The 23,018-nt window shown below is 34.6% G+C and overlaps 1 protein-coding gene across 2 annotated transcripts in view; it reads left to right on the top strand.

Moving 5' to 3' along the window:
• The window catches only part of Zbtb41 (zinc finger and BTB domain containing 41), a 34,863-nt gene extending 12,065 nt beyond the window's left edge, over positions 1 to 22,798 (top strand). For both annotated transcript variants that reach the window (XM_028889878.1, XM_028889877.2), the window contains exons 6-11: positions 7,369 to 7,498; positions 9,159 to 9,254; positions 10,542 to 10,648; positions 12,472 to 12,577; positions 13,707 to 13,795; positions 18,275 to 22,798. In XM_028889878.1, coding sequence (XP_028745711.1) covers positions 7,369 to 7,498; positions 9,159 to 9,254; positions 10,542 to 10,648; positions 12,472 to 12,577; positions 13,707 to 13,795; positions 18,275 to 18,933 — 1,187 coding nt within the window. In that variant the 3' untranslated portion in view covers positions 18,934 to 22,798. The remainder of the gene's footprint in view (positions 1 to 7,368; positions 7,499 to 9,158; positions 9,255 to 10,541; positions 10,649 to 12,471; positions 12,578 to 13,706; positions 13,796 to 18,274) is intronic.
• Positions 22,799 to 23,018: the final 220 nt, after the last annotated feature.

The raw sequence follows: 23,018 nt of genomic DNA, 5'->3' as shown, positions 1-23,018 counted from the left end.
GTTATCTGTTTGCATATTTTGTTGTGGACAAATTTTCAGTTTGCTTGGATGAAAATCTGAGAACATAAAGAAAAGGTCTATTGGATTGTTAGAATACATTCAGTTTGTTAGAAATTGCCATATTGTCTTCCAAAATGGTTATACCGGCTGGATTAGAACTCCTGTTACTTTAGCATTTAACATTTGGTTTTGTCAGAATTCTGATATTTAAGCCACCATAGTAATTGCTTACTAGATTGTTGCTTCATTTGTATGTTTGTCATTTGTCTTTGACGCTCTGTCTGTTAAGTCTTTAGTTCTATGTTCTAGTGGTGCTGTTTTTTTTTTTTTTTTTTTTTTTGTTGTTGAGTTTTGAGAATTCTTTTTAAAAATACTTAGGTATTTGTGTGTGTGTGTGTGTGTGTGTGTGTGTGTGTGTGACATGTCCCTGCATATGCCTATGATGAGGTATTGGGACAACTTATAGGAGTTGGTCTCTCTTTCCACCATGTGATTCTCAAGGATGGAACTCAGGTTATCAGGTTTAGTGGCAAACACCTTTCCCTGCTGTGTTGCTGTAAGTTTTCTGTGGTCCCACCTGGCTCCTGTGGCCCCACAGTCCCTCAGCCACTCGGACCCAAATAAACACACACAGGCTTATATTATTTTTAAACTGTGGCCATGGCAGGCTTCTTGCTAGCTAGCTCTTATATCTTAAATTAACCCATTTCTATAAACCTATATTTGCCATGTGGCTTGTGGCTTACCAGTATCTTTACATCTCGCTTCTCCTGGTGGTGGCTAGCAGCGTCTCTTCTGCTCTCTTTTCTCCTTCCTTTCTCTCTGGTTGGAATGTCCCGCCTAACCTTATTCTGCCTCACCATTGGCCAGACAGCTTTATTTATCAACTAATCAGAGCAACACACATTCACAGCATACAAAATGGTATCACCCATCACTCACTGCTGAATCATCTTTCTGGCTTGAAAATTCTTTTATTTTTTTTAAGGAGTTATTATTTTAATTGTGTGTGTGTGTGTGTGTATGTGTGTGTGTGTGTGTGTGTGTGTGTGTGTTCATGTTCTGTGTGTCTCTGTCTTGAAACTTCATTTTTTTTTTTAAGGATTTATTTTTTATTATTTAAATTGTGTTTGTGTTTTCATGCTGTGTGTGCCCCTAAGAGGGTGGAGTGTTGGATGTCTTGGGGCTGGAGTTACAAATGGTTGTAAACTACACATGGTTGTAAGCTATCCAGCATGTCTGTTGGGAACCTAATGGGTCCTCTGGAAGAGCAGTATGTGGTGTTAACCACTTAGCCAACTCTTCAGTCCCTTTAGATTGCTTTATGTATTTTTTTGTTACACTACTTTAGTAGTGTCTGGCTTATTCATTGTACTGACAAGGTTCTGTCATGGAACAAAATTCAACTTTCAAGACTGTCACATATAAACATTGTCAAACCTAACATCACCTATATTTTTGCATACATTGTTTGTATAAGTTGTATAATTTCCAATTTTTTCTATTTAGATGATGAGCCATTTTGAGTTCATTTTTGCAGAGGACACCATTTGTAGAGGACTATGTCTAGATTTGTGAGGTCTCTATTCTCTTTCTTGTGTATATGGTTGTCAAATTGTTTCACCTTCACTTTTTTTTAAGACCATTGTGTGGCCTTCACTCCTTTGGCAGTTCGCTTCATGTTTGTGTATCTATTTGCTGCTCTGCATACTGTCTATATTATTACAGCTTTATAGCAAGCTTTGAAGCCTGGTACTGCTGGTCTTCTAACTTTGTTTTTGACTTCAGTATTATGGTGTCCATTCTGGAGTTCTTGTCTCTACATAAACATGAGAATCAGCTTTTCAGGCTGGGCTTGGTAACTCATGCCCAAGTCCCAGCACTCAGGAGCTGAGACAGGAGGATCAGCATAATTTTGCAACAGTTTGGGCTACATAGTGACTCTAAGCCAACCTTGTCTACATGAAGAGACCATGTTAAAGAAAAAACAAATGTAATTTATTGATACCCCTCAAATAATTTATCAGGAATGTTAGGGATGTCTTTAGTCTTGTCTATTAAATCAGAAGTCCTAGTGTGCATGAGTCTTCCTGCTTATGAACATTTGTGCAGTTGTTTGTTTTCATTAGAGTTTTGTCATACTTTTATCTGTTTGTTTTACTCAACTTTATATCTTTCCTAATATTGTTAGGCTTTTTAAGCAGTTTCTTCTGGAGGATTATTGAAACACTCTTGATGAACTTTGGTATTGAATTAGGGCAAAGGGAGTTGTACTTATTTAGAGTGATGCTATATATGTTACAGTTCCTATAGATCAGCAAATATGACTTGGTTTTGTTTTGAATAGCAAAAATACCAGAGGATATAAACAGTTCACAATTGCTAACTGGATAGATCTCATTAAATGCTTGAAATAGGGCATTTGATTTCATAAAAACTTTTGCTGAATATAAACTTAGTATATTTGGAATAAAATATTATGTGATGAGTTTCCTCCCTAATGCTTATGGCCAAGATAGAGACTTAGACTTTAAATTTGAAAGTAAGGCTTGGTAATTTATGAAAGTTAATCCTCATAATGATTTATTGTCATCCCACATAGAAGTCTCTTTTCAGTCTTATTTCTTTTATTGGCAGCTTGAATAATAATTTATACTAAGTAAGAATAATGTGGGTAAATAACTTTATAGATGGCATGAAGCTGATAAGAGTATTTCATATACCATATATATATATATATATATATATATATATATATATATATATAAAAGTATAGTCATACAAAGTATAGGTCATACAATAGTTGAAGACAAATTTAAAATTATGCATAAATGCCGAGTGGTCGACTTTAGTTCTTGGACTACTTGATTACGAAGCAGTCCATCCTCCAAACGCCTTTTCATGTGGATGGGCTTAACAGCAGAGGCTTGTTAGACAGAGGCATGGTGTGAACCAATAATCAGCTGACAAAACCTGTGCAGATTTCAGCTTTATTAATAGTGTATATTCTTCAGAATTAAAGTAGTAATCTAGTTTTGAATTGATCTGGAAAATTGTATTCATTTCTGGGTCAGTGTATTTAAAATGGATATTGACAAATATAGAAGTGAGTAGCTTGGCTTGTTTTCATTTTCATTTTTGTGGGTTTTGTTTTTTGATACAACAGGGTTTTAAAATTATGTCAGTTAAAAAATGTTAAAGGACCTTGAACTATTGTGCCTCGATAAAAGAGAATATCTGTTGTTAGATAACTTCAAGGCTATATTGTATTTCAAGGCATATTTGATTTTTGTGGTTATAATGTAGAAAGCTGCTTATTGGTGAAAGATAGAGTATATTTATTTTTTAGCTTACCCCTTTCCAAGTGGTTTTTGACTTGTTCAATCTTAGCAGTTCTAAAAAGGCATCATAGAAACAACTGTTAAATATATTAAAAGTTCCAGTTGGAGACATCATGATTACATGTTACATGTTGAGGGAATTATTTTTATACTTTATTTCAGGAATAACTACTTTGTGAATGTGCATTTGTGACTGTGTGGTGTATGCACATCTGTATATGCAGGTGTACCTGATTGTGCATCCAGAAGCCAGAGGAAGATGCTCTATGTCCTGTACTACCACTCTCTACCTTATTCCCTTTAGACAGCATCTTTGAGCCTGGACCTAGGCTGTTGGCCAACAAGCACCAGGAAGTCTTTGTCTTTGCCTGCCTCACAGCATTGGGGTTACAGATGTGCTGTCCTCTCCTGGCTTTTGACCTGGGTTCTGGGGATTTGAATTTAGATCTTCATTCTTGCTCAGGAAATGTTCTTACTCATTTTTCCAGCCCAGTACCTACCTACTTATTATTGGACAATTAGTGGCTTCCCTTCTTTTAATTTGAAAACTCTCTCTCTCTCTCTCTCTCTCTCTCTCTCTCTTCTCTCTCTCTCTCTCTCTCTCTCTCTCTCTCTCTCTAAAGTATCCTGGCAAAGAGATTTTTATAGTTAATATATGGATTCTACCTCCATTTCTGTTTCTAATTTTCTGTTTTAACTTCTAGTAATGTATCGTTTAGTAATCACTATTTGAAGAATATCAGGTAGAAGTTCTAAGATATAAATTGAACCCACTATGTATTCTTATTTTAGAGCTTAAAAGTTAAAGTAACCTGTTTTATGTAATAGTTTCTTTCCTGTCAGCATAGGCTGAGCTGGCTAACTCTTTTGAAAAGGAAGTTTCTAAAAATGGTTTAACTGGATTTTTGTTGTTGTTGTTGTTGTTGCCTGTTGAAAGATTACTTATTTTTCTATCATATTACATCTCAATTAGGGAAGCGTTGCAGAAATGGTAGAAAGTGAAATTTAATTAATGTGTTAAGCTTTAGTTATAAAGGACATTGAAAAAATACTCTAGGAGAACGCACTGAACATTCAAAGTAGTACACATATATCAAACAGCTGCTAGCCATGTAATGAGTTTTGTCTTAGTGTCTAGGGAGATTATGACTCCTGATTAAATTACAGTGCAGAGCATAATCAGGCAGGCCAGTAAATCACATTTTTCTGCTCACACATGCTTAGTTACTGTGTATAATTTCTGTAAAAGGTGACATTTACTAGGAAAAGAATCCATAGGTATTATGGTATCATGTAAATGAAGTGTAAGACTTCACAGTGAAGATATTTTCACTGTCATGCTCAGCCACCTACTATATGATTTAAAGAATGCTCATAGAGCTGTAGGTTTCTCATATATCAAAGTTAATAAATGTTGCTGTGTGGATTAAAAAAGATTGTATTAGTCATGGTTCTATAGAGTAACAACGTATAAAATGTCTGTGTCTGTCTGTCTGTCTACCTACCTACCTACCTACCTAGGAGATTTATTAGAATGACTTAAAGGCTGTAGTCCAGCCAATCCAACAGTGGCTGGCTCTGAATGGGAAATAAGAATTCAGAAGTTGCTCAGTCCACAAGGTTGAATATCTCAGCTGATCTTCAGTCTACACTGGAATCCCAGAGAAATAGTCTCTATGCCAGTGAAGGAATGGACTTGGTAGCAAGTCAGAATAAGCAGGCAAAGAGCAAACGCTTCTTTCTTTCATGTCCTTATATAGGCTTCTAGCAGAAGGTGTGGCCTAGAATAAAGGTGGATCTTCCTATTTCAAATTAAGTAAAAATCCCTCACAGCTGTGTCCTCCAGTTTTGGATTTTAGTTAATTCCATACGTAGTCAAGTTGACAACCAAACAGCCATTACAAAGGTAATATGTAATAGGTGTTAAGTTTGCATTCTCTTTCTCTGAATATGTTATTTCCAATATTATAGTTACTATTTTTAAGAACTCTGAAAAATCTATTTTTGAAGTAAAATAATGGGCTTATATTTTTCATAATATTTAAGAAAAAGATCAAACATGCTAAACCATATAGGTGATTGGCGTGAGTATTTCTGCTCTTTCCCACCTTACATAATGATGCTAACAATGGTGGATGGTGATGTGGCTCAGTACCAGAGCAGATGCATGGCATAGGAAGGCACAAGATCCATCCTTAGCACCATAAAGACAATGGATAGACCACAAAGGGAATGTTTAATGACATATGTAGTAGACCAGTTTTGAGCCTCACCTCTGTACTTCCATTGCTGTGAACTGTTGTAAACTTCAGATGAGTGATTCACAAGAAACAGTGCAAGTCCCATCCCCTGAATAGATGGTTGAGGCAGCCCAATCATGCTCCAGGGTACTTGCTTTCATTAGTCTGCTCTGCGTGTTTGATGGTGCTAGTGCTGCCAGTGCTGCCATCCACCCCGAGCAACTCTTAATTCTTTCAATAATACATTGGTGCTGCCTGTGTTATTGTATATTCTGTTGAGTTAGAGAGAGATCTACGTAATATGATTGGGAGAGTTATGGAGGACTTTTAATATATCTGCATTTTTAAGTGTGAGATTTATAGTCAGATAATCTAACTTTTAAAAGTCAGATCTTATAATTCTATCCTGTGTACAGAGTTACTTTGAAATGTTGCTTAATGGTAAGATTTTAGCATAGCTTCATGAAATAAAGAGTTGAGAGGAGTTTGACAACATGTAAAACTGAGTATCCAATATGGGAACAAATTAAAAGTTGTTTTCTTCGAGGAACCCTAACAAGTAACTGAACGTGCAGGTGGAGGCTGTTTCTTCCTCACCCTGCTGGATACTTCAACTGTATAGAGAGTTAACAGGGTACAGAGATGTTAGGAATAGATGGTTAATGCTTCACTCAACTCCTGCCTGTCATAATAGGTTCATCGTGACTCTTTACATCTCATCGATTTATTTTCAACTTCACAGATACTGCCTTTTCTTTCCCATCTATTTGGAGACCTTTTCTTTTCTCAGTGCAGGGATGGAGGAGGGAGTTTCCACAGTACTTAAAATAAATCAATAAATCTTTGTTGAATGAGTTAATATATGAGTAATAAATTCAAATCTCACAGTCAAAGAAATACAAATTTTAAATAAGAATATGTTAAGCATGCCTGGTAGTGATACAACTTTTGAAATCTTATCTCATTTCTAATGTAGAAATTTCCTATGTCCATGGATCAGTTTTGTTTTAAATAGTCTCTGAGTCCATGTGCAAATTCTATATCTTTCCTCTGTGCTGTTATGATTAATTCCTATAATTCCTCCTCCAATTTATTCTTGCAAATTCTGAGACACCATCTTGCACATAGATGGTGTTTCCTTGAGCTGTGTCTACTATGTGTCTTTCCACCATGTTTTTCTTTTAGCTTGACGTTCAGTAGAACTTACTGTCTCAAGTTACTTATTTGGTAAAATGGTGACGTGCAGAACCAGGAGAGGTCAGTATATCACCATGACAAGTGTGGGTTTAATATTGTAAGAGTGGGCAGAGATGGGTCACAATTGTTTTCAGTGTTCTCAGTGTCACTGATGAATTGCTATGTATGAGCAGCAGGTTATTTCCAAATCATGAACTGTTCATCTGTTCATTCTTTCAAAAGTTTCCATTGCCTCTTTTCATAGAAACTGTGCATATAGTATTTCTTATTTTGTTTCAGTCTAGTTTGAAACAAGAAATTGGCCATTTAAATTATAAACACATTAGTGTATTTAGGACTTCCATTTTATTTTTTGTATATAAAATATTGTACTTATATAAAATATTGTACTTAGGCCTAAGGTCTAGAAATGCCTTTCAGGAATAAACAACTTAGGAGGGAAGAGAATATAAACAAATAATTTCAGTATACTAGAAATTTTGCCTATGCTGCTGATGTTGGTAGGAACAAACTTGTGGTACCTCTCTTGAATTTAACATAGTATGTATTTTTAAACTTCAAATATATGCTTTTTAAAAAATTTTTTTTAGGTCCCTTTCCATGTGATATATGTGGTCGTCAATTCAATGACACTGGAAATTTGAAACGCCATATAGAATGTACTCATGGTGGCAAGAGAAAATGGACTTGCTTTATTTGTGGAAAGTCAGTACGAGAAAGGTAATGTTATCTGCACAATCTGCACACTCAGAAAAGCTGAAGCACTACATGTGTTATAAATTATTAATAAGGGTTATAGGAAGTAGATAACTCAGGACACTAGGTACTCGGATTATGCTTTAGCTTAAAATGTAGAAGACAAAAAAAAATTACAGAAGTCATACAGAAGCCAGGATTTGCAGGTTTAGATCGTTGGTTTACTACATCCTATTTATTTGTTACTTTATCTACTGGAATGTCAGGGTGGCCTTGTGAACTCTTGGAAAATCTGCAGATGGATTCCATCCACAGACTCTCTTCATAGTACCTTTTAAACCTTTTACTGATGTATTTTAGTGACAATATTGTTACGAGTATGTGTGCGACTCAGATTTTCAAAAGCATGTGCTGTCTTGTATAATAGGGTGTGTGTGAAAAGTAAAACAGAAAGGCATGATAAACATAAGTGGTTATTTCTGAGGAGAGAAGAGGGGAATAAGATAAGTGAGGCATTTGACAGTATGATAATGTTCAAATCCCTAACCTGAGCATATGTTTAATGCTGTTCTTGAAAAGCAGGTGTAAGTTTTACATTTTTTTTCAAGACAGGGTTTCTCTGTGTAGTTTTGGTGCCTGTCCTGGAACTCACTCTGTAGACCAGGCTGGCCTCGAACTCACAGAGGTCTGCCTGGCTCTGCCTCCCGAGTGCTGGGATTAAAGGCGTGCGCCACCACCGCCCGGCAGTTTTACATATTTTTGAAGCCAAGTTTAGTGACACATGTCTGTAATCTCATTACTAGGAAGGCAAAGCAGGACGCTTAAAAGTTTGTCATCAGCTTGAATTCCATTGTGAAACACTATGCAAAAATATACCTTCAGTATATTTAAGATTCATGGCCTTCAACTTAGAATTAGAAATGCTGACTTCATAATATAAATTATGAATATGGTACGAGAGTTGGAAAGTCATAATATAAATTATGAATATGGTAGGAGAGTCATTAGGCTACTTAATATGAAATCATATTTACAGATTAGAAAATTATAAATTTATTATGTGGATTATAAATTTCTTTCCCCCTTATGGAACTTATATAAAAACAAAATAATCAAATGAGCCAAGATAGAAAAACAGAACAAAACAAAGATAGCACTTCTTTGTTTATTCTAGTTGCTTTTATACATAAGTTTAGAAATATCTGCAGGGGTGTTTCCCAGAGCTGGGCACTCCTGACTAGCACTTGTCAGGTATTGTGGTTCTTGTATATGAGCGCCATCTGCTGGCAGAGCTTCAGCTCATGGCCTGCCTTTTGAAGTCACCTGATGATCGGGCATTGACCTGAAAGCCAATTCAGAGTGGGTGGAAAGCCCATAGAAGTCAGGAACACTTCCTTCTACTTCTCTCTCCCTAAATAACTTTGTCCATCCTGATTCAGGCCTTTAAGTGTGTAGAAAAACTTTCAAAGTTAGAACTACAGATATTCTGGCAAAATGCTTGCTGAAGTAATGGTTAAACTGTAGTTCTCTGTTCTAATAGGGGTTTGAAATCTGCATTTACTATGTACAGTGGCATTAGAAGATATATAATATGTGTATCTATATGAGAAAATATAAGATTAAGAACTCTGAAATATATATTATGTATGTATATATATGTAATTAAAAATTTTTTTAAACATAGAACTACTTTGAAAGAACATTTGAGAATACATAGTGGAGAAAAACCTCATCTTTGTAGTATCTGTGGGCAAAGTTTTCGTCATGGAAGCTCATACAGGTAAGTTACCTTCCCTTATATTAAATGAGATAAAATTACAGGTCTGCTTTAATTGTATTTCATTATAAGTGCCTTGTTCAATTAAAGCCTTTCTTAGACTTATGATATGCAGCTAGGAAAAACATTACTGACTTTTCTTTCTACCGCTTTAAATAATTATCTTTATCTTTGTGTAATACATTAATATTTTCTCATTAACAACTTTACCAAAGCCTTTACTGAACTGTCATTATTTAAATATTTAATTTTTTTGTCTTTGGATGAAAATAGTATTAAAACTCTTTTCCAAGCTTTGTTTATTTCTTCATCCTTCACTGTAGAAGAATATAATTATATGGAAATAAGATTAAGGACTCTGGAATTCTCAGTTTTAGGTGGCCTTCTGTGCACTGTTACTTGTTTAATTTTTTTTTTTTATGTCTGAATGACTGTAACTGAAGGTTCTGAATTTCCCCTTAAATAGGTAGGTACTTACTAAGAAAAATGTATGATTTTAATTTTTCTTAGTTAATTCTAGAATTGTAATCTTATGGCTTTAATAGCCATAGTTTCATTTATTATCTCTTTAACTGTAAAGAGATTATTTTCTCTTTAGATGTAGTCTAGTCATTTAATTGTTTTAGTTAGTGTAAAGTCAACACTTGTTTTAGAAACTTGAGTAGAAAAGCTATTCATTTCATTTTGGTATACACAGAACATATAGAAGTAAAAGAGATTCAAACTAGGTCAGTTTCAATAATCTAAACCTTTTATTGTTTATCTTTGAATTTAAAGCACCATTTTTTAGTGTGAAGTAGTAAAAATGTAATTTTTATAAGCTTGAGGTCTTTTAAAATACTGTAATTTATCAGCTATCAATTTATATACAGTGTCAGTTTTCCAGAGTAGTATAATAATCAGTTGTTATTACTAGTAGCTGTCATTATCATGTAGTTGCTTGCATACTTATCCATTTGTCCAATTCTGATTCCTGAGAATTCTTGAGACTCAGATCAATAACACCCATAAACATTTGGTAGAGTCTTTGAGGTAGATTTAATATCTAAGAACTTAGCAAGTATTTAGAACTGTATGGGATATGCAAATTTCAAAGTGCTCCTTGAGGAGAGGTGAATAGAACTCCGAGATCTTTGTGTAAAAGGTGGAGAAGGACTCTGAAAGTCCTACCTGCAGAGCAAATGATGTGCTTGAGCAGACAGCCTGTTTTCATTTTTTAATCATTTATTTATTATCAAGCATTTTCATTCCACACAATTTTCAACAGTCTTTGTTCTTTTATGTTTATAGGCTTCACCTAAGAGTACATCATGATGATAAAAGATATGAGTGTGATGAATGTGGAAAAACATTTATTCGCCATGACCACCTAACAAAGCACAAAAAAATACATTCGGGTAAATTCTATTTTGTATTGCTCTTTCCAAAACTGTTTAAAAAACCACTGTAGAGAACATAATACTGCTTTCTGTGTATGTTAGCTGTGGTTTTAATAGTTGGACATTTGCTGGTCACCCCTTTATAATGATGGTTTTTAAATCGTTTTTGTAAAAGCATCTGGAAATAGGTAAATAATCATATCATAACATGTTTACTGAGATTTCAAAGTTTAATTTTGAATAAATTCTCAAAGTTTATAATTCAAATATTATGCTGATGTATTCAGCAATACTATTGGCACTTCCCTGAAGAGAAAACCGTATTTCTCACTGTGATTATATTTGAGAAGTTAGTGAAAGTCTGGTGTTTTAAAGGGACATTATTGTAACTAAGTATTAAAGTTTATGTTGTAGTGGAATTTGAAGGCATATTTGGAAAAGAATTCCTTTATAGTCCTGACCGATTTTTAGATAATTACATTATAATTTCATACTCTGGGGATTTCTTTCATGTCTTCATCTCAGATTGATGTTCAGGAAATGCTATGAGTCAACAATGTGAGCAGAATAATGGGAAAGAGCCATCTCTACGTGCACAATAGAACTGGTGATTATCATCAGTATTCTAAACATTCCTTAAATAGGAAATGTGACAGATGGCTTTCTTAAATGATCACAGCCAGGCAAATAGCTAACCTTACTTCAAGCGATTAAAGGTCTGATGACATTTTAATTGAGATTATGCATTTTCATTTCTAGTGAGGGAATTCTAAGTTTGTAATTCTAGAAGTCACATGCATTAATTGCACATTGGTGTTGAGACAATGGTGTGTAATGATCAACCTTTGAATGGAAATGTAATAATAGGTAATCAATGGAGTTTTCATTGTATTTACACTTTTGCTCATTGCCAATGTAAGAAATCCTGATAGATGAAATATACTTTTAAAATAAAAAGATCTGAAAATGTTCAGGTAGTTTTTCTAAGTACTGAAATAGTTCACCTGAATTTAATATATGTTCATTTGAGGTATTTCATATCTAGATACGTATTTATAATCAACATCTTGGGTTTGAAGTAATTTTATTTATCTTGTTCTGCATTGAAAGGTAAGGTTAGATGTCTACCACAAAAGGTTACTAATTTCTCCATGTGAGCAAACATCCACATTCATGAAATTAGGTATGAGTTCTTTGGGAAATGTTGTTGGTTGTTTTTACTATTTGCTCTTTTGTGGGGCCCACCACACAGCTCCTGAAGAAATCACACACAGAGGCTTATTTTTAAATATAAATGCCTGGCCTTAGTTTGGCTTGTTTCTAGCCAGCTTTTCTTAAATTATCCCTTCTAGAACTTTGCCTCTGGGCTTTTTTCTTTTCTTACTTCTGTGATCTTACTTTCACTCTTACTCCGTGGCTTGCTGTGTGACTGGGTTGCTGGCCCCTGTTTTCCTCCTCCTTCTCTGGCTACTTCTTTTCCTCCCCGATTTCTTCTTCTGTTTCCTCTCTCTGCCTGCCTGCCCTGCCTATTTTTTCTCTCCTGCCTCACCGTTGGCCATTCAGTTCTTTATTAAACCATCAAGTGTTTTAGACAGGCACAGTAACACAGCTTCACAGAGTTAAACAAATGCGGCATAAAGAAAAGTAACATACCTTAATATTCTTCAACAGGGAAAGATAATTGAATGAATGATGTAAAGGCAATAACTGAGATTAAAGGGTGGCTTTGTTTTCCTGGTATTCCATCAAATAATCTTACTGTTTGGTCATTATTTCTGGAGAAAAAAGGAAAATTTAAATGCCTATTATGGTACAAGAAATATGTGTGCCTTTGTTTTCAGGTGAGAAGGCTCATCAGTGTGAAGAATGTGGAAAGTGTTTTGGTCGGAGGGATCATCTCACTGTTCATTACAAGAGTGTGCATCTGGGAGAGAAGGTGTGGCAAAAGTGAGTGAAAGAGGAACTTTCCTCTTCTGCTGTTGGCAGTGTCATGGAGGGAGAAAAATTTACGTTTCGTTTATTCTGTTTAATTTGGAACAAGTTAATCATCTCTCTCTCTTTGGTTTCTATATTCCTCTAAAGTCTTTTAAGTGTCCACATACACACAGAGACACATATTTGGGTGCACTGTTTTTATCTGCCTCAAAGACTAGGCATTGACTCACTCAAATGCTACTCATTCCACAGATGTCATAGTGCTGACAATTGAAATTTGATTTTGACCTTAACTTAATATTTGTTAGGCATTCTACTATGCCACTAACTATGTTAACTTTGGGGCCAATTACAGATTTACTTATATCTGTGTATAATAAGAAGAAAGGATTCACATTTTATTTCTTTTTATTTAGGCATGAAGTTTGGTAGGTGAACTAATGAGAGCCATGTAAACTGTCATTCAATGAAGGCAGCTTTTGAGATTATTTCAGTTTCTTTTAATCAGGCTCAGTGTCTGTCTCTTTAATTAACTGGGTTATAATTTACTTAAGGTGAAACTCAGCCTTTTTAGTGTGTATTTCTACAGTCTAATAATCATCATCGCCATCAGAACTCGAATATTCTAATTATCATAAATTTTTTGTCCTAAACCTCTTTCCCATTTAGCCCAATAATGATGCATTTTTATTCTTTTCTCTGCATTCTTTCCTGTGTGTATTTAATAGCTAATTAAAAGTTGCGTTGATTTAAGACATTCTGAAGTTTTATTCTTACAAGTGTTTTTTTTTTTTTTTTTGGTTTTTCCAGACAGGGTTTCTTTGTGTAGCTTTGCGCTTTTCCTGGAACTCACTTGGTAGACCAGGCTGACCTCGAACTCACAGAGATCCACCTGCCTCTGCCTCCCGAGTGCTGGGATTAAAGGCGTGCGCCACCACCGCCCGGCCTCTTACAAGTGTCTTTTGAGAAGTTCTTCTATTTAATATAACTGGAGGAAGCCCCTTGAGGCTAGCTCTGGTTTTAAAAGTACCTCTGTTCCTCCAGGCTTGTATGCTTTATGTGACATTTGAATGTACAGTTTTAGAATTTTCAATTTTTTTTATTGATAAAAGTTACATAGATTATCCATTTACTTTCTTAGATATAAAGCAACATTTCATCAATGTGATGTTTGTAAGAAGATTTTCAAAGGAAAATCAAGTCTGGAAATGCATTTTCGGACACATTCAGGTAAAACATAAGGGTACTCTGTCCAGATCTTTGTGTCACTACTTAATAATACAATGTATCCATATGTATTATTCTTGACTCAAATGTTTACATACAATATTTTTATTAAAGTTTATGTCATGAATAGGAAGTGTTTTTATTTTCTTCTCAATTTCAAGAATTTGGGAAACTTTTCTGTAGAGACTAGCCCAAGCTAGAGTTTTGCCTTGTACTTCTCCTGGGTGAGCTTTATAAGGTTTTCTTAGGCTTCTCTTGCCGTTATCTTCTCTGTTAAAGGAGTTGTGCATGTATCTCATGACTCACAGCAAGTCGTAGTATATGTGTTTGTTTCTCATACAGCTGCTTGTGCCCCTTAGGCAGCTTTAGTACAATTCTCTCCTTTTGATGCATTCCACTCACTCACCTAGAATGAAGTATAGGGTACATTGATTTCACTTTCCCTCATATATAGAAAACTGAAGATTTATTTTTTTCTTAAATTACGAAGTATGTTTATGTACTTAAAACTTCTTTGTTTTATACTCAATTTGTATATTTTAAGCTGCTATTCTGAAAGAGACAAATTATATCATGAATGTTATAGTGGAAGGAACTTAATTTGGATAATTTTAAATATCAAATAGTTTCTAGTAAAGATTTATTACTGATACAGTGATGTTGCTAAAAGCAAAATTATGTGCTTCCAATGAACAAGTTTTAGGAGTGCATACATACGAGTATAAACTGAAGAAACTTTGTTAATGCTGTTTTTCAGATCAGTCATAAGTAAAAACCAAATAGAACATAGAAAATAGATAATGAACACACAGAAAATTAAATTGAGACTATGGATAGTTTAATTCATAGCAGTTGAAATGTATCTGGCTATTACATACTTGGTGTGAAATAGAGACATCCTTCCACTCTTTGAAAGTCGAGATGAACCCTATCATAGAGTGAAACAACTACTGTAGCTATGATGGAATATAAGGGGAAGAAATAATCTAAAGCAAAAGGCAGCAAGTATTTGTAAAGAGCCAGATAATAAATAGATACTCCAGACTGTTTCTGTCATAGTCACTTAACTGTGTTCCTGTAGCACAAGAGTAGCTGTAGGTATTATTACAAGTGGATGCATCTGTGTTCAGGAAAACTATAAAAGCAGCCATCGGTCTAGATTTGACTTACTGAGACCTAGATAGGACTTGACAAAGTGACTCTTCCAAAAATGGATTATATAGTTTCCTAAATCCACAACCCAGCTTTATCTGGGCATGAGAGTTAATATTTTGTATAGTTCATGATGATCATTGAAAAAGCATTATCCCAAATGTCAGCTTATCAACTCACATTCCAGAAAATGAGCTCTTAATGTTTCCTGGGAAGAGCACCCTTATTTGGAAAATAGAATTGCTAAATTTATGAGAGGGGGAATTGCCATTTTTTTCCCCCCCAAAGACAGGGTTTCTCTGTGTAGCTTTGTGCCTTTCCTGGAACTCACTCTGTAGCCTTGAACTCACAGAGATCTGCCTGGCTCTGCCTCCCCAGTGCTGGGATTAAAGGCATGTGCCACCACCGCCCGGCGAATTGCCAATTGTATAGTAATTTTATAGTATGGTTTCACTAGAGGATGGTGAAGAATATTGAACCACCCTTACTGAAGTGACCAGCAGTGCCCCTTTGGTGATCAAAAAGTTTTGTTGTCCTGACTGGGGAGATAGATTAGGTGGTTATGTCCTTGCCTTGTAAACAGAAGGACCCAGTCTTGATTCCTAGAACCTGTATATGAAGGCTGGTGTGGCGGCACCCATTGTAATTTCATCAAGGGAGGTGGTCTTTGGAGAAATGAAGACAGGCACGTCCCAGGTCCAGCTTAGGTTACTTGGACAACTTCAGGCCAATGAAGATACTCTGTCTCAAAAACAAACAAAAAAACAGGCTGGACATACCCGAGGTTGACTTCTGGCTTTCACAAATGTTTATATACACCTGTACCCACATGAACATGTATGCATATATAGACAATGATTTTACTCTCTAGATTTTTTTTTTTTTGTCTTGAAATCCTTAGGGCATTACATGTTCTTGGGTTTTATGATCTCCTTACTTAGTTTTTGTGATATGTTAGTAAGTCATTTCTGCAGCAAGGTACAATATAGGTTATTTTCAGTTTGAATTCATCTTGCTTTCCTATGACAAACATCTAGTCTTGCTTTCAACTACAAAAATGAGAGAAATTAGTTGGGAGGTTCCTGGGATTTTCTTCTACAAATAGATTATTCTCACCCATTTCTTTGGCTTATGCAGTTCCCAGAATGTATACATACATACATACATACATACATACATACATACATACATTCTCCTGACAGTCTTGTTGGAATTTAATGTATTAGTTAAAATTAGCATAAGGATGACAAGATAGATGCTTAGGGCTTGATTTTCAGTTTCTTTTCTTTTTCTTTCTTATTTTCTTTTTTGAAGTTCAACATGTTCTTATAAACTATTTTTTATTGAAGATAGCTCATAAAGTGCATAAATCCTAATGAAAAGTCCAGTATACTTTTTATGATGAATTCATGAATGTTGTCACTATTCAGATCATGTTATATAATAGTAGTAGGCTGTTAAAAGCATCCTCATGACTGTTCTTGATGAGTAACATCCTTGAAAGATGGCTATTTTGATTTACATTACCAAAAATTAATTTTCCCTGCTTGAATTTCATATAATGTAACGTCTTTTTCTCTTTTTGGGAGGCCCACCACCAAATAACTCACACATGGACACGTAGTCTTACTTATGAACACCTGGCCTTAGCTTGGCTTTTTTCTTGCCAGCTTTCCTTAACTTAAATTACCCTGTCTGTCTTTTGCCTCTGGTCTTTTCCTGTTCTCTTACTTCTGTAAATCTTACTCTTACTCCATGGCTTGCTGTGTAGCTGGGTGGCTGACTCCTGGAGTCCTCTTCCTTCTCTGGCTACTGCTTCTCTCCTCCAGATTTCTCCTTCAATTTATCCTCTCTGCCTTCCAGCTCCGCCTATCCTTTCTCCTGCCTTGCTGTGGGCAGTTCAGCTCTTTATTAGACTATCAGGTGTTTTAGACAGGCACAGTAAATACAGCTTCATAGAGTTAAACAAATGCAACATAATAGTAATACACTTTAATATTCTACAACAATGTAATCTTATATTTATTCCCTTTTCATTTTTCTTTTTGTGGTGAGTAAATCCAGCTTTTTTGTCTCATTTTTTTGGGTAAATTTTTTTTCTCGATTAGTGTCTACTTTCTAGGAAAAATAAGATCATCACCTTTTAGGGTGCACAAATGCCTTTTAATGTCCCTCTTTTCCTTATATAAATTTTAATTTTATAGCCATTTTAATCGAATTTGGGACATATAAGGACTTTTGGGGGTGTGGGGGCATTTGAACCCTGGGCCTTATGTTTGTGAGGCAAGTCCTCTACCACTGCTACATCCCCAGCACAAGCTTAAGCACTGTTAACATTTGCTGGCCCTTTCCTGTGTTGCTATTCTCCACCTTCTGATAACACAGTTATCATTATTGTGGCTTTCTCCTTCCTTGGCTGCTCGCTCCCTTCCATTTTCAAAGCTAGCAATTTGGAGTTGAGTTCTGTCACATCTGACTTACCCTTCATTAGTTATCAGCCACTTTCTAAGGTCTCCTGAAGTTATTTGGCTCCTTTGATAATCCAATCAATCTGCCCATTTCAAAGTTTTAACTTTAGGACACTGCAAAGCCTACTTTACTGTGTAAAGTAAATAATCATGGCTTCTGTGGATTAGAATGCATATGCCTTTAAGGGGTTATTATTCTGCCTAGCACTTTGGTTGTGCTAGGAATTTTTTTTTTTTTTTTAAATAAAAAAAGCAAAATAAAATGATAGTGTAAGAACCTAACTGCAGAAGAATCAGGAACTCATTTGGTATTCTTAATTATTTTTCCCAATGAAATTTAAAAGTTTTGATCTCTTGTTAGAAACCAGTGTTACTACTTTTTGTTCACCTCTCCTAAAAATACAAAAACAAAAGTTAAGAGTTGTTCTTCTGGTTTTTATATAGTTTACAGGTAGAAGGATATCAAATGTTTCCGTTTAGAAAAACTTTTGTTTTTTTCAGTAGGAATAAAGTAATAGTAAGCATTAATAAGGTTTATTAAGCACTTAAGACACAGAGAATAGGGCTAAGCAGTTACTTTACTTCCTTTTTTAGGCACTACACTGCAGGTAGGGAACTAGGCTGAAAAGTCTGTCTACTAAATAGTTTATTCAGGACTTAAGCCCAGATCATTTTGATGTTTAATTCACTATCTTTATGAATTTGATAGGCTTTCTTCATTTATGATTGCTTAAAATGCTACTGTTATTACCAAGGTTTTAACAGATATGCATGTGAAAAATTTGCTATTTAAATTACCATCTTATCAAATGGGTACATTATACATTAATTTTATTTTTGTTCATATGTTTATTTTTCACAGGTGAAAAACCATACAAATGTCAAATTTGCAATCAGTCTTTTAGAATTAAGAAAACTTTAACAAAACACCTGGTTATTCACTCTGATGCCCGACCTTTCAATTGTCAACACTGTAATGCAACATTTAAGCGGAAAGACAAGCTGAAATACCACATTGACCATGTTCATGGGATAAAATCTCCTGATGATTCTCTCAGTACTTCTGAGGAAAAACTCGTGTCTTTGCCAACAATAGAGTACTCATCTGATGATAAGATCTTTCAAGCAGAGACAAAACAATATCTGGACCAGCCCAAAGTTTATCAGCCGGAAGCCAAGACTATGCTACAGAATGTGTCTGCAGAAGTATGTGTTCCAGTAACATTGGTTCCAGTTCAAATGCCTGACACATCCAGCGATCTGGTGCCTCATACCACCACACTTCCCCCATCATCCCATGAGATTCTGCCACCACAGCCGCAGCCTACTGATTATCCACGGGCAGCAGATTTAGCTTTTCTGGAAAAATATACTCTTACTCCTCAGCCTGCAAATATAGTTCACCCAGTCCGACCTGAGCAGATGCTAGATCCTAGAGAACCGTCTTATCTTGGAACATTATTGGGCCTTGATAGCACAACTGCTGTCCAGAATATGTCCAGTAGTGAGCATCGCTCATGAGTAAACATTCCATAGACCTTGATGCTTGTATGCTGACAGCCAGAAACTACTGGCTTTTCAATTAGTAGGGCTGCTATTTTTTTTTTTTTCATTTTTTTTTTTTTTCTAGTTTCTCAAGTCTTCAGAACAGCTTCAAATCAAGAAAAGCTTATTTCTATTGACTGAATACTTGGACACATTTTGCCATAATATTTGAAGTATGATTTTTTAAAAGATTATTTAGTACTAATTTTGAATGGATTTTTAAATTTCAGATTATTAGCTGCTGAACATGGTGGAGGTATTTTTAAAATCATCAATGGAATTTTTCTATTCCTTTACCTTTTTTTTTTTGAGACAGGGTCTTCGACTGTAGCCCAGGGTGGCCTCAATTTGTGGCAATCTTTCTGCCTTAGCCAACCAGGTGTGAGCCCCAAGCCAAAGTTTACTTTTAGTCAGCTCTTTTCTCCCTTCCCCATATTGCTATGAAGTTTGAAGGACCATGTATGTAGCCTATAGGAAGGAGTGTAAGCACGTCCAAAATTGCAAACTTTTAATTCTAATTAAATGCCATTGTTTCATTCAGATTTTCAAAGTTGAGATTTGAAATTTCTTACATGTTCATGTAAGAAGATCTTGGTATTTCTATCTTGTCATCTACTATTTTTGTCATTATATTTGGGGTTTTCACAAGCTAAAAGCTAAAAGCTAACAAATATAAGGTTAGGATGCTAAATAAAAGGTAAGATTATTATTTTAATCCAGATATTTGGACCTGCACTCAACTATGATGAATAATAAATACAAATAGATCTAGGCATTAGATTATCTAACTGAATATATAATAATGAAAAATATGACAGTTTTACCTAGATATCAAGACACATGCATGTCTTGTATTTGGTCATTTATTCCACATTCACAGTATGTTTCAGCATCTAGATGAGTAAAGAAGGGACAGCTGTAACTAAATTGATGACGGTTTAATTAAATTAATGTATTTAGTGTTTCGTTTACAAAATTTGGCTGACTGAAATAGGGAAATGGAACCTAGATGTTTCATATATAATGTCAGAAAAGGTGCCAAACCCATTCTCAAATTTGCCCAAAATTAGCATAGTTTTTCAGCTGAATGCACTACTACTGTATACAGATTTACACTCAAGCCAGAACTTTAATTTTGCTTCCTTATGAGATCTTTTTTCTATTCTTCAGTCTTCTTTTTAGATGAGACAATAATTGAAAGCTTGGTGAAAGGAAATAGCAATCACAGAAACACCTCACTGATGAAATTTAAGTGAAGAAAAAGCCTGCCAAAATTACAAAAATACTTTTAAAGATGTGCACTTTGCATTTTTTTGTCTCTTTTAACTCAATTTCTACTTAACCTAGGATGAGGTTTTCCTGGTGGGGTTGCTTGAGGGTTAGACTAGGCAAAGTTGAGTTACTGTTAACATGCAGTTTGTATGTAAACTACTGGAAAATTAGCAGTTTTTAAAATTTTCTATTTCAATTTGTTTACACTCCTAATTGCTTTTAGCACTTTTTTGTGTGTAAACTGTAAAGTCTTGCCTAGCCCTTGTGGGTTTTGAAAACATATCACAAATAAAATAATGAAATTTTAGTGAATAAAACATAATCAATAATGAGGAAAATGTTTGAGCACTTAAGAAATGAAGGTACTTTATAGGAACAGTTGCCATAGTGATGTTCAGACAAAGAGCATGTTGCAAATTGAGGCATTAACCAAAGTAGCTGATATAAATAATAAAGGTAACCTGAGTTTTGCCTCACTTATGGAAGTTTGGTTGTAATTGTCTTTGAACCAGTTGACTTAATTTCATATTATTTCCTATTGTTAAAGCATTCTTAGTTACTTAGCGTGGAAATGTTCCATGGGAACTAATGATGGAGCTGGACTCTGAGGCACTATGAGTCCTAGACTTTCAAATCAAGTATCAAGAACATGGATTCATGACTTTTATCCTAAAGGCAGATAAGATTTTAACTAAATAGCTTATTGAAATTAAAACATCATACCTATAAATATACTTTGCCTTAGAGATAAGCTACTGCAGAAAAATTTGGGTTTATCAAAAAAATGCAAATGGTCTATATGTGTGTTATATGCATGATACATTGTGTATTGTGGCAGAAAAGGAGGATACAGCATTTCCACAGTGAAAATAATACCTGGGGTTTTGAAAGTATTTAAGGTTCTTTTAGTAATGATGTTCTAATACTTTAAATATATGATTTAATTTAGGAATTGGTTTACTTAGGACTTTTCAAGAATATAGCTCTTATGTAAAGTAAAATACAATTGTATAATTGTACTTAGTTATTACTGTAGATAAGCTGGAATACTGTATTATTGAAAACATTTTCACATGTTATCTCATTTGAACCTTGTAAGCAGTTCTGAACTAGAAAGGGAATGATGTATTTCCATGTTATAGAGAAAGTACTTATTTGAACTCTGGTGGCAGACTGCAGTTCACGAAAGAAGAAGATGTAGCATTAATGAATGCATACTATGTGCCAGGCACTACATTCTTTTGTTCCTAATGCAGTCTGGAGGTAGTCAATATAATACTTAGAAGAAATAAGTAAAACCACAATAGTGGGAAAATTACTTTGCTTCCTCTAGTTTCCAAAAATGTAAGAACATGGATTTGGATAAACTGAATGTATATTAGCTCTCAAAGTAGGCACAAAAATTTATAAAATGAGCCCCACTCTTCTTAGTTCACCTTTCTATGACTCTAAAATCATTATTTTGTAACTAAGCTTAAAATTTTGAATCTCACAACTAAGTTTAGCCTCATTGTGAATATTTTATTTTGTGAGTATAATTTATTGTTTTAAATTAATTTTTGATAGATAACAGTTAGCACTTAATCTGTAAATTGAATAAGTTATTGAGTACAGAAATTTATTAACTTACTATCTCCGACTTAATGCACCAAAGATTTTGAGTAGGTTTTGGGTAGTTTAAAAGAATTTAAATTCTTTGTTGTTTGACTATATCTTTGTCCAAAGAAGCACAGTTGAAGTCCTTGGATAATAGATTTAAAAAAATTGTTAGTTTGAATATCGATATTAAGTATTAAATGTTTGTGTTTATGTGTATAAAATAAGTAGCGAAACTACTCTGGGAACAGTCACACTGACCAACCAGTTACAAGTTAGAATACTCATTTCTCTCAGTTTAGTTGGATGCAGTTTTTTTAATGAACACTATTGAATAATAAGCTTATATTTTACACTACATTACAAAAATAATTTCTGCCTTAGATTTTTTTTTTCTCCAGATCAAGGTGAGGTTATTTTTATAAGAAACTCTTTGGTTTTGGCAGCCTAAAATACCACTTAACCATAGAGTTTGTTCCTTACGCCAGCAAGACACCTTCAAGCAACTACAAAAGTAGTACAGTTCGCAGACGTTTAATGTAGACCTTTACTGCTGGGGAAAAGAGGAATAAAACTAGCATTTTCAACTGGTGCTTTAATAAAGTGACTGCCTTTTAAGTGATGGTAGCATAAAAGAAGTATACTAATTTCTCTCAACCTTAAAAAGTGTCAAAAACACCTTTGTGGAGTGACTATAAAGTGTTAAGGGCTAATAAATACCATCCGTTGTTTTTCAATCACATCCTAATTCAACACAATTAACCTGGTATGTTTATGAACTTGAATGTTGTTCCTACCATATCACTCTAATTTATTATTGACAGGAGAAAAACATTAGTTTTTTGAGAGTGTTCTTTTAGACCATCTTTTCTGGATTGAATACTTCGTGCTTTTTCAGAGATGTGTAGTTTTGTAGTGTTGTTTCCGATCCCTAGAGTGTACTGGTAAATAAATGCTTGTTTGTTTTGTTTTATTTTTTGGTTCTGAGTCTTATGTTTGTGTTGCCTGCTGGTTGGGCAACAGCCTTTTACATAGTTTTATGTTAACTTAGAAAAATTGGCATTAAGTGATAGTGTGAACATTGGTTTTTATGATTTACATGTCATTTTTTTTAAAGTTCCTATTGTGGCCTTAATGGTTACTGGAGTCACTCCTCAGCCTGTCTAGATGCTTAGAACAATCTGACAGAAGGA

Source organism: Peromyscus leucopus, chromosome 15 (genome assembly GCF_004664715.2).
Source record: "Peromyscus leucopus breed LL Stock chromosome 15, UCI_PerLeu_2.1, whole genome shotgun sequence".
Lineage (NCBI taxonomy): Eukaryota > Metazoa > Chordata > Mammalia > Rodentia > Cricetidae > Peromyscus > Peromyscus leucopus.
The sequence above is the reverse complement of the archived record's forward strand: the minus strand, read 5'-3'. Positions and strand labels throughout refer to the sequence as shown.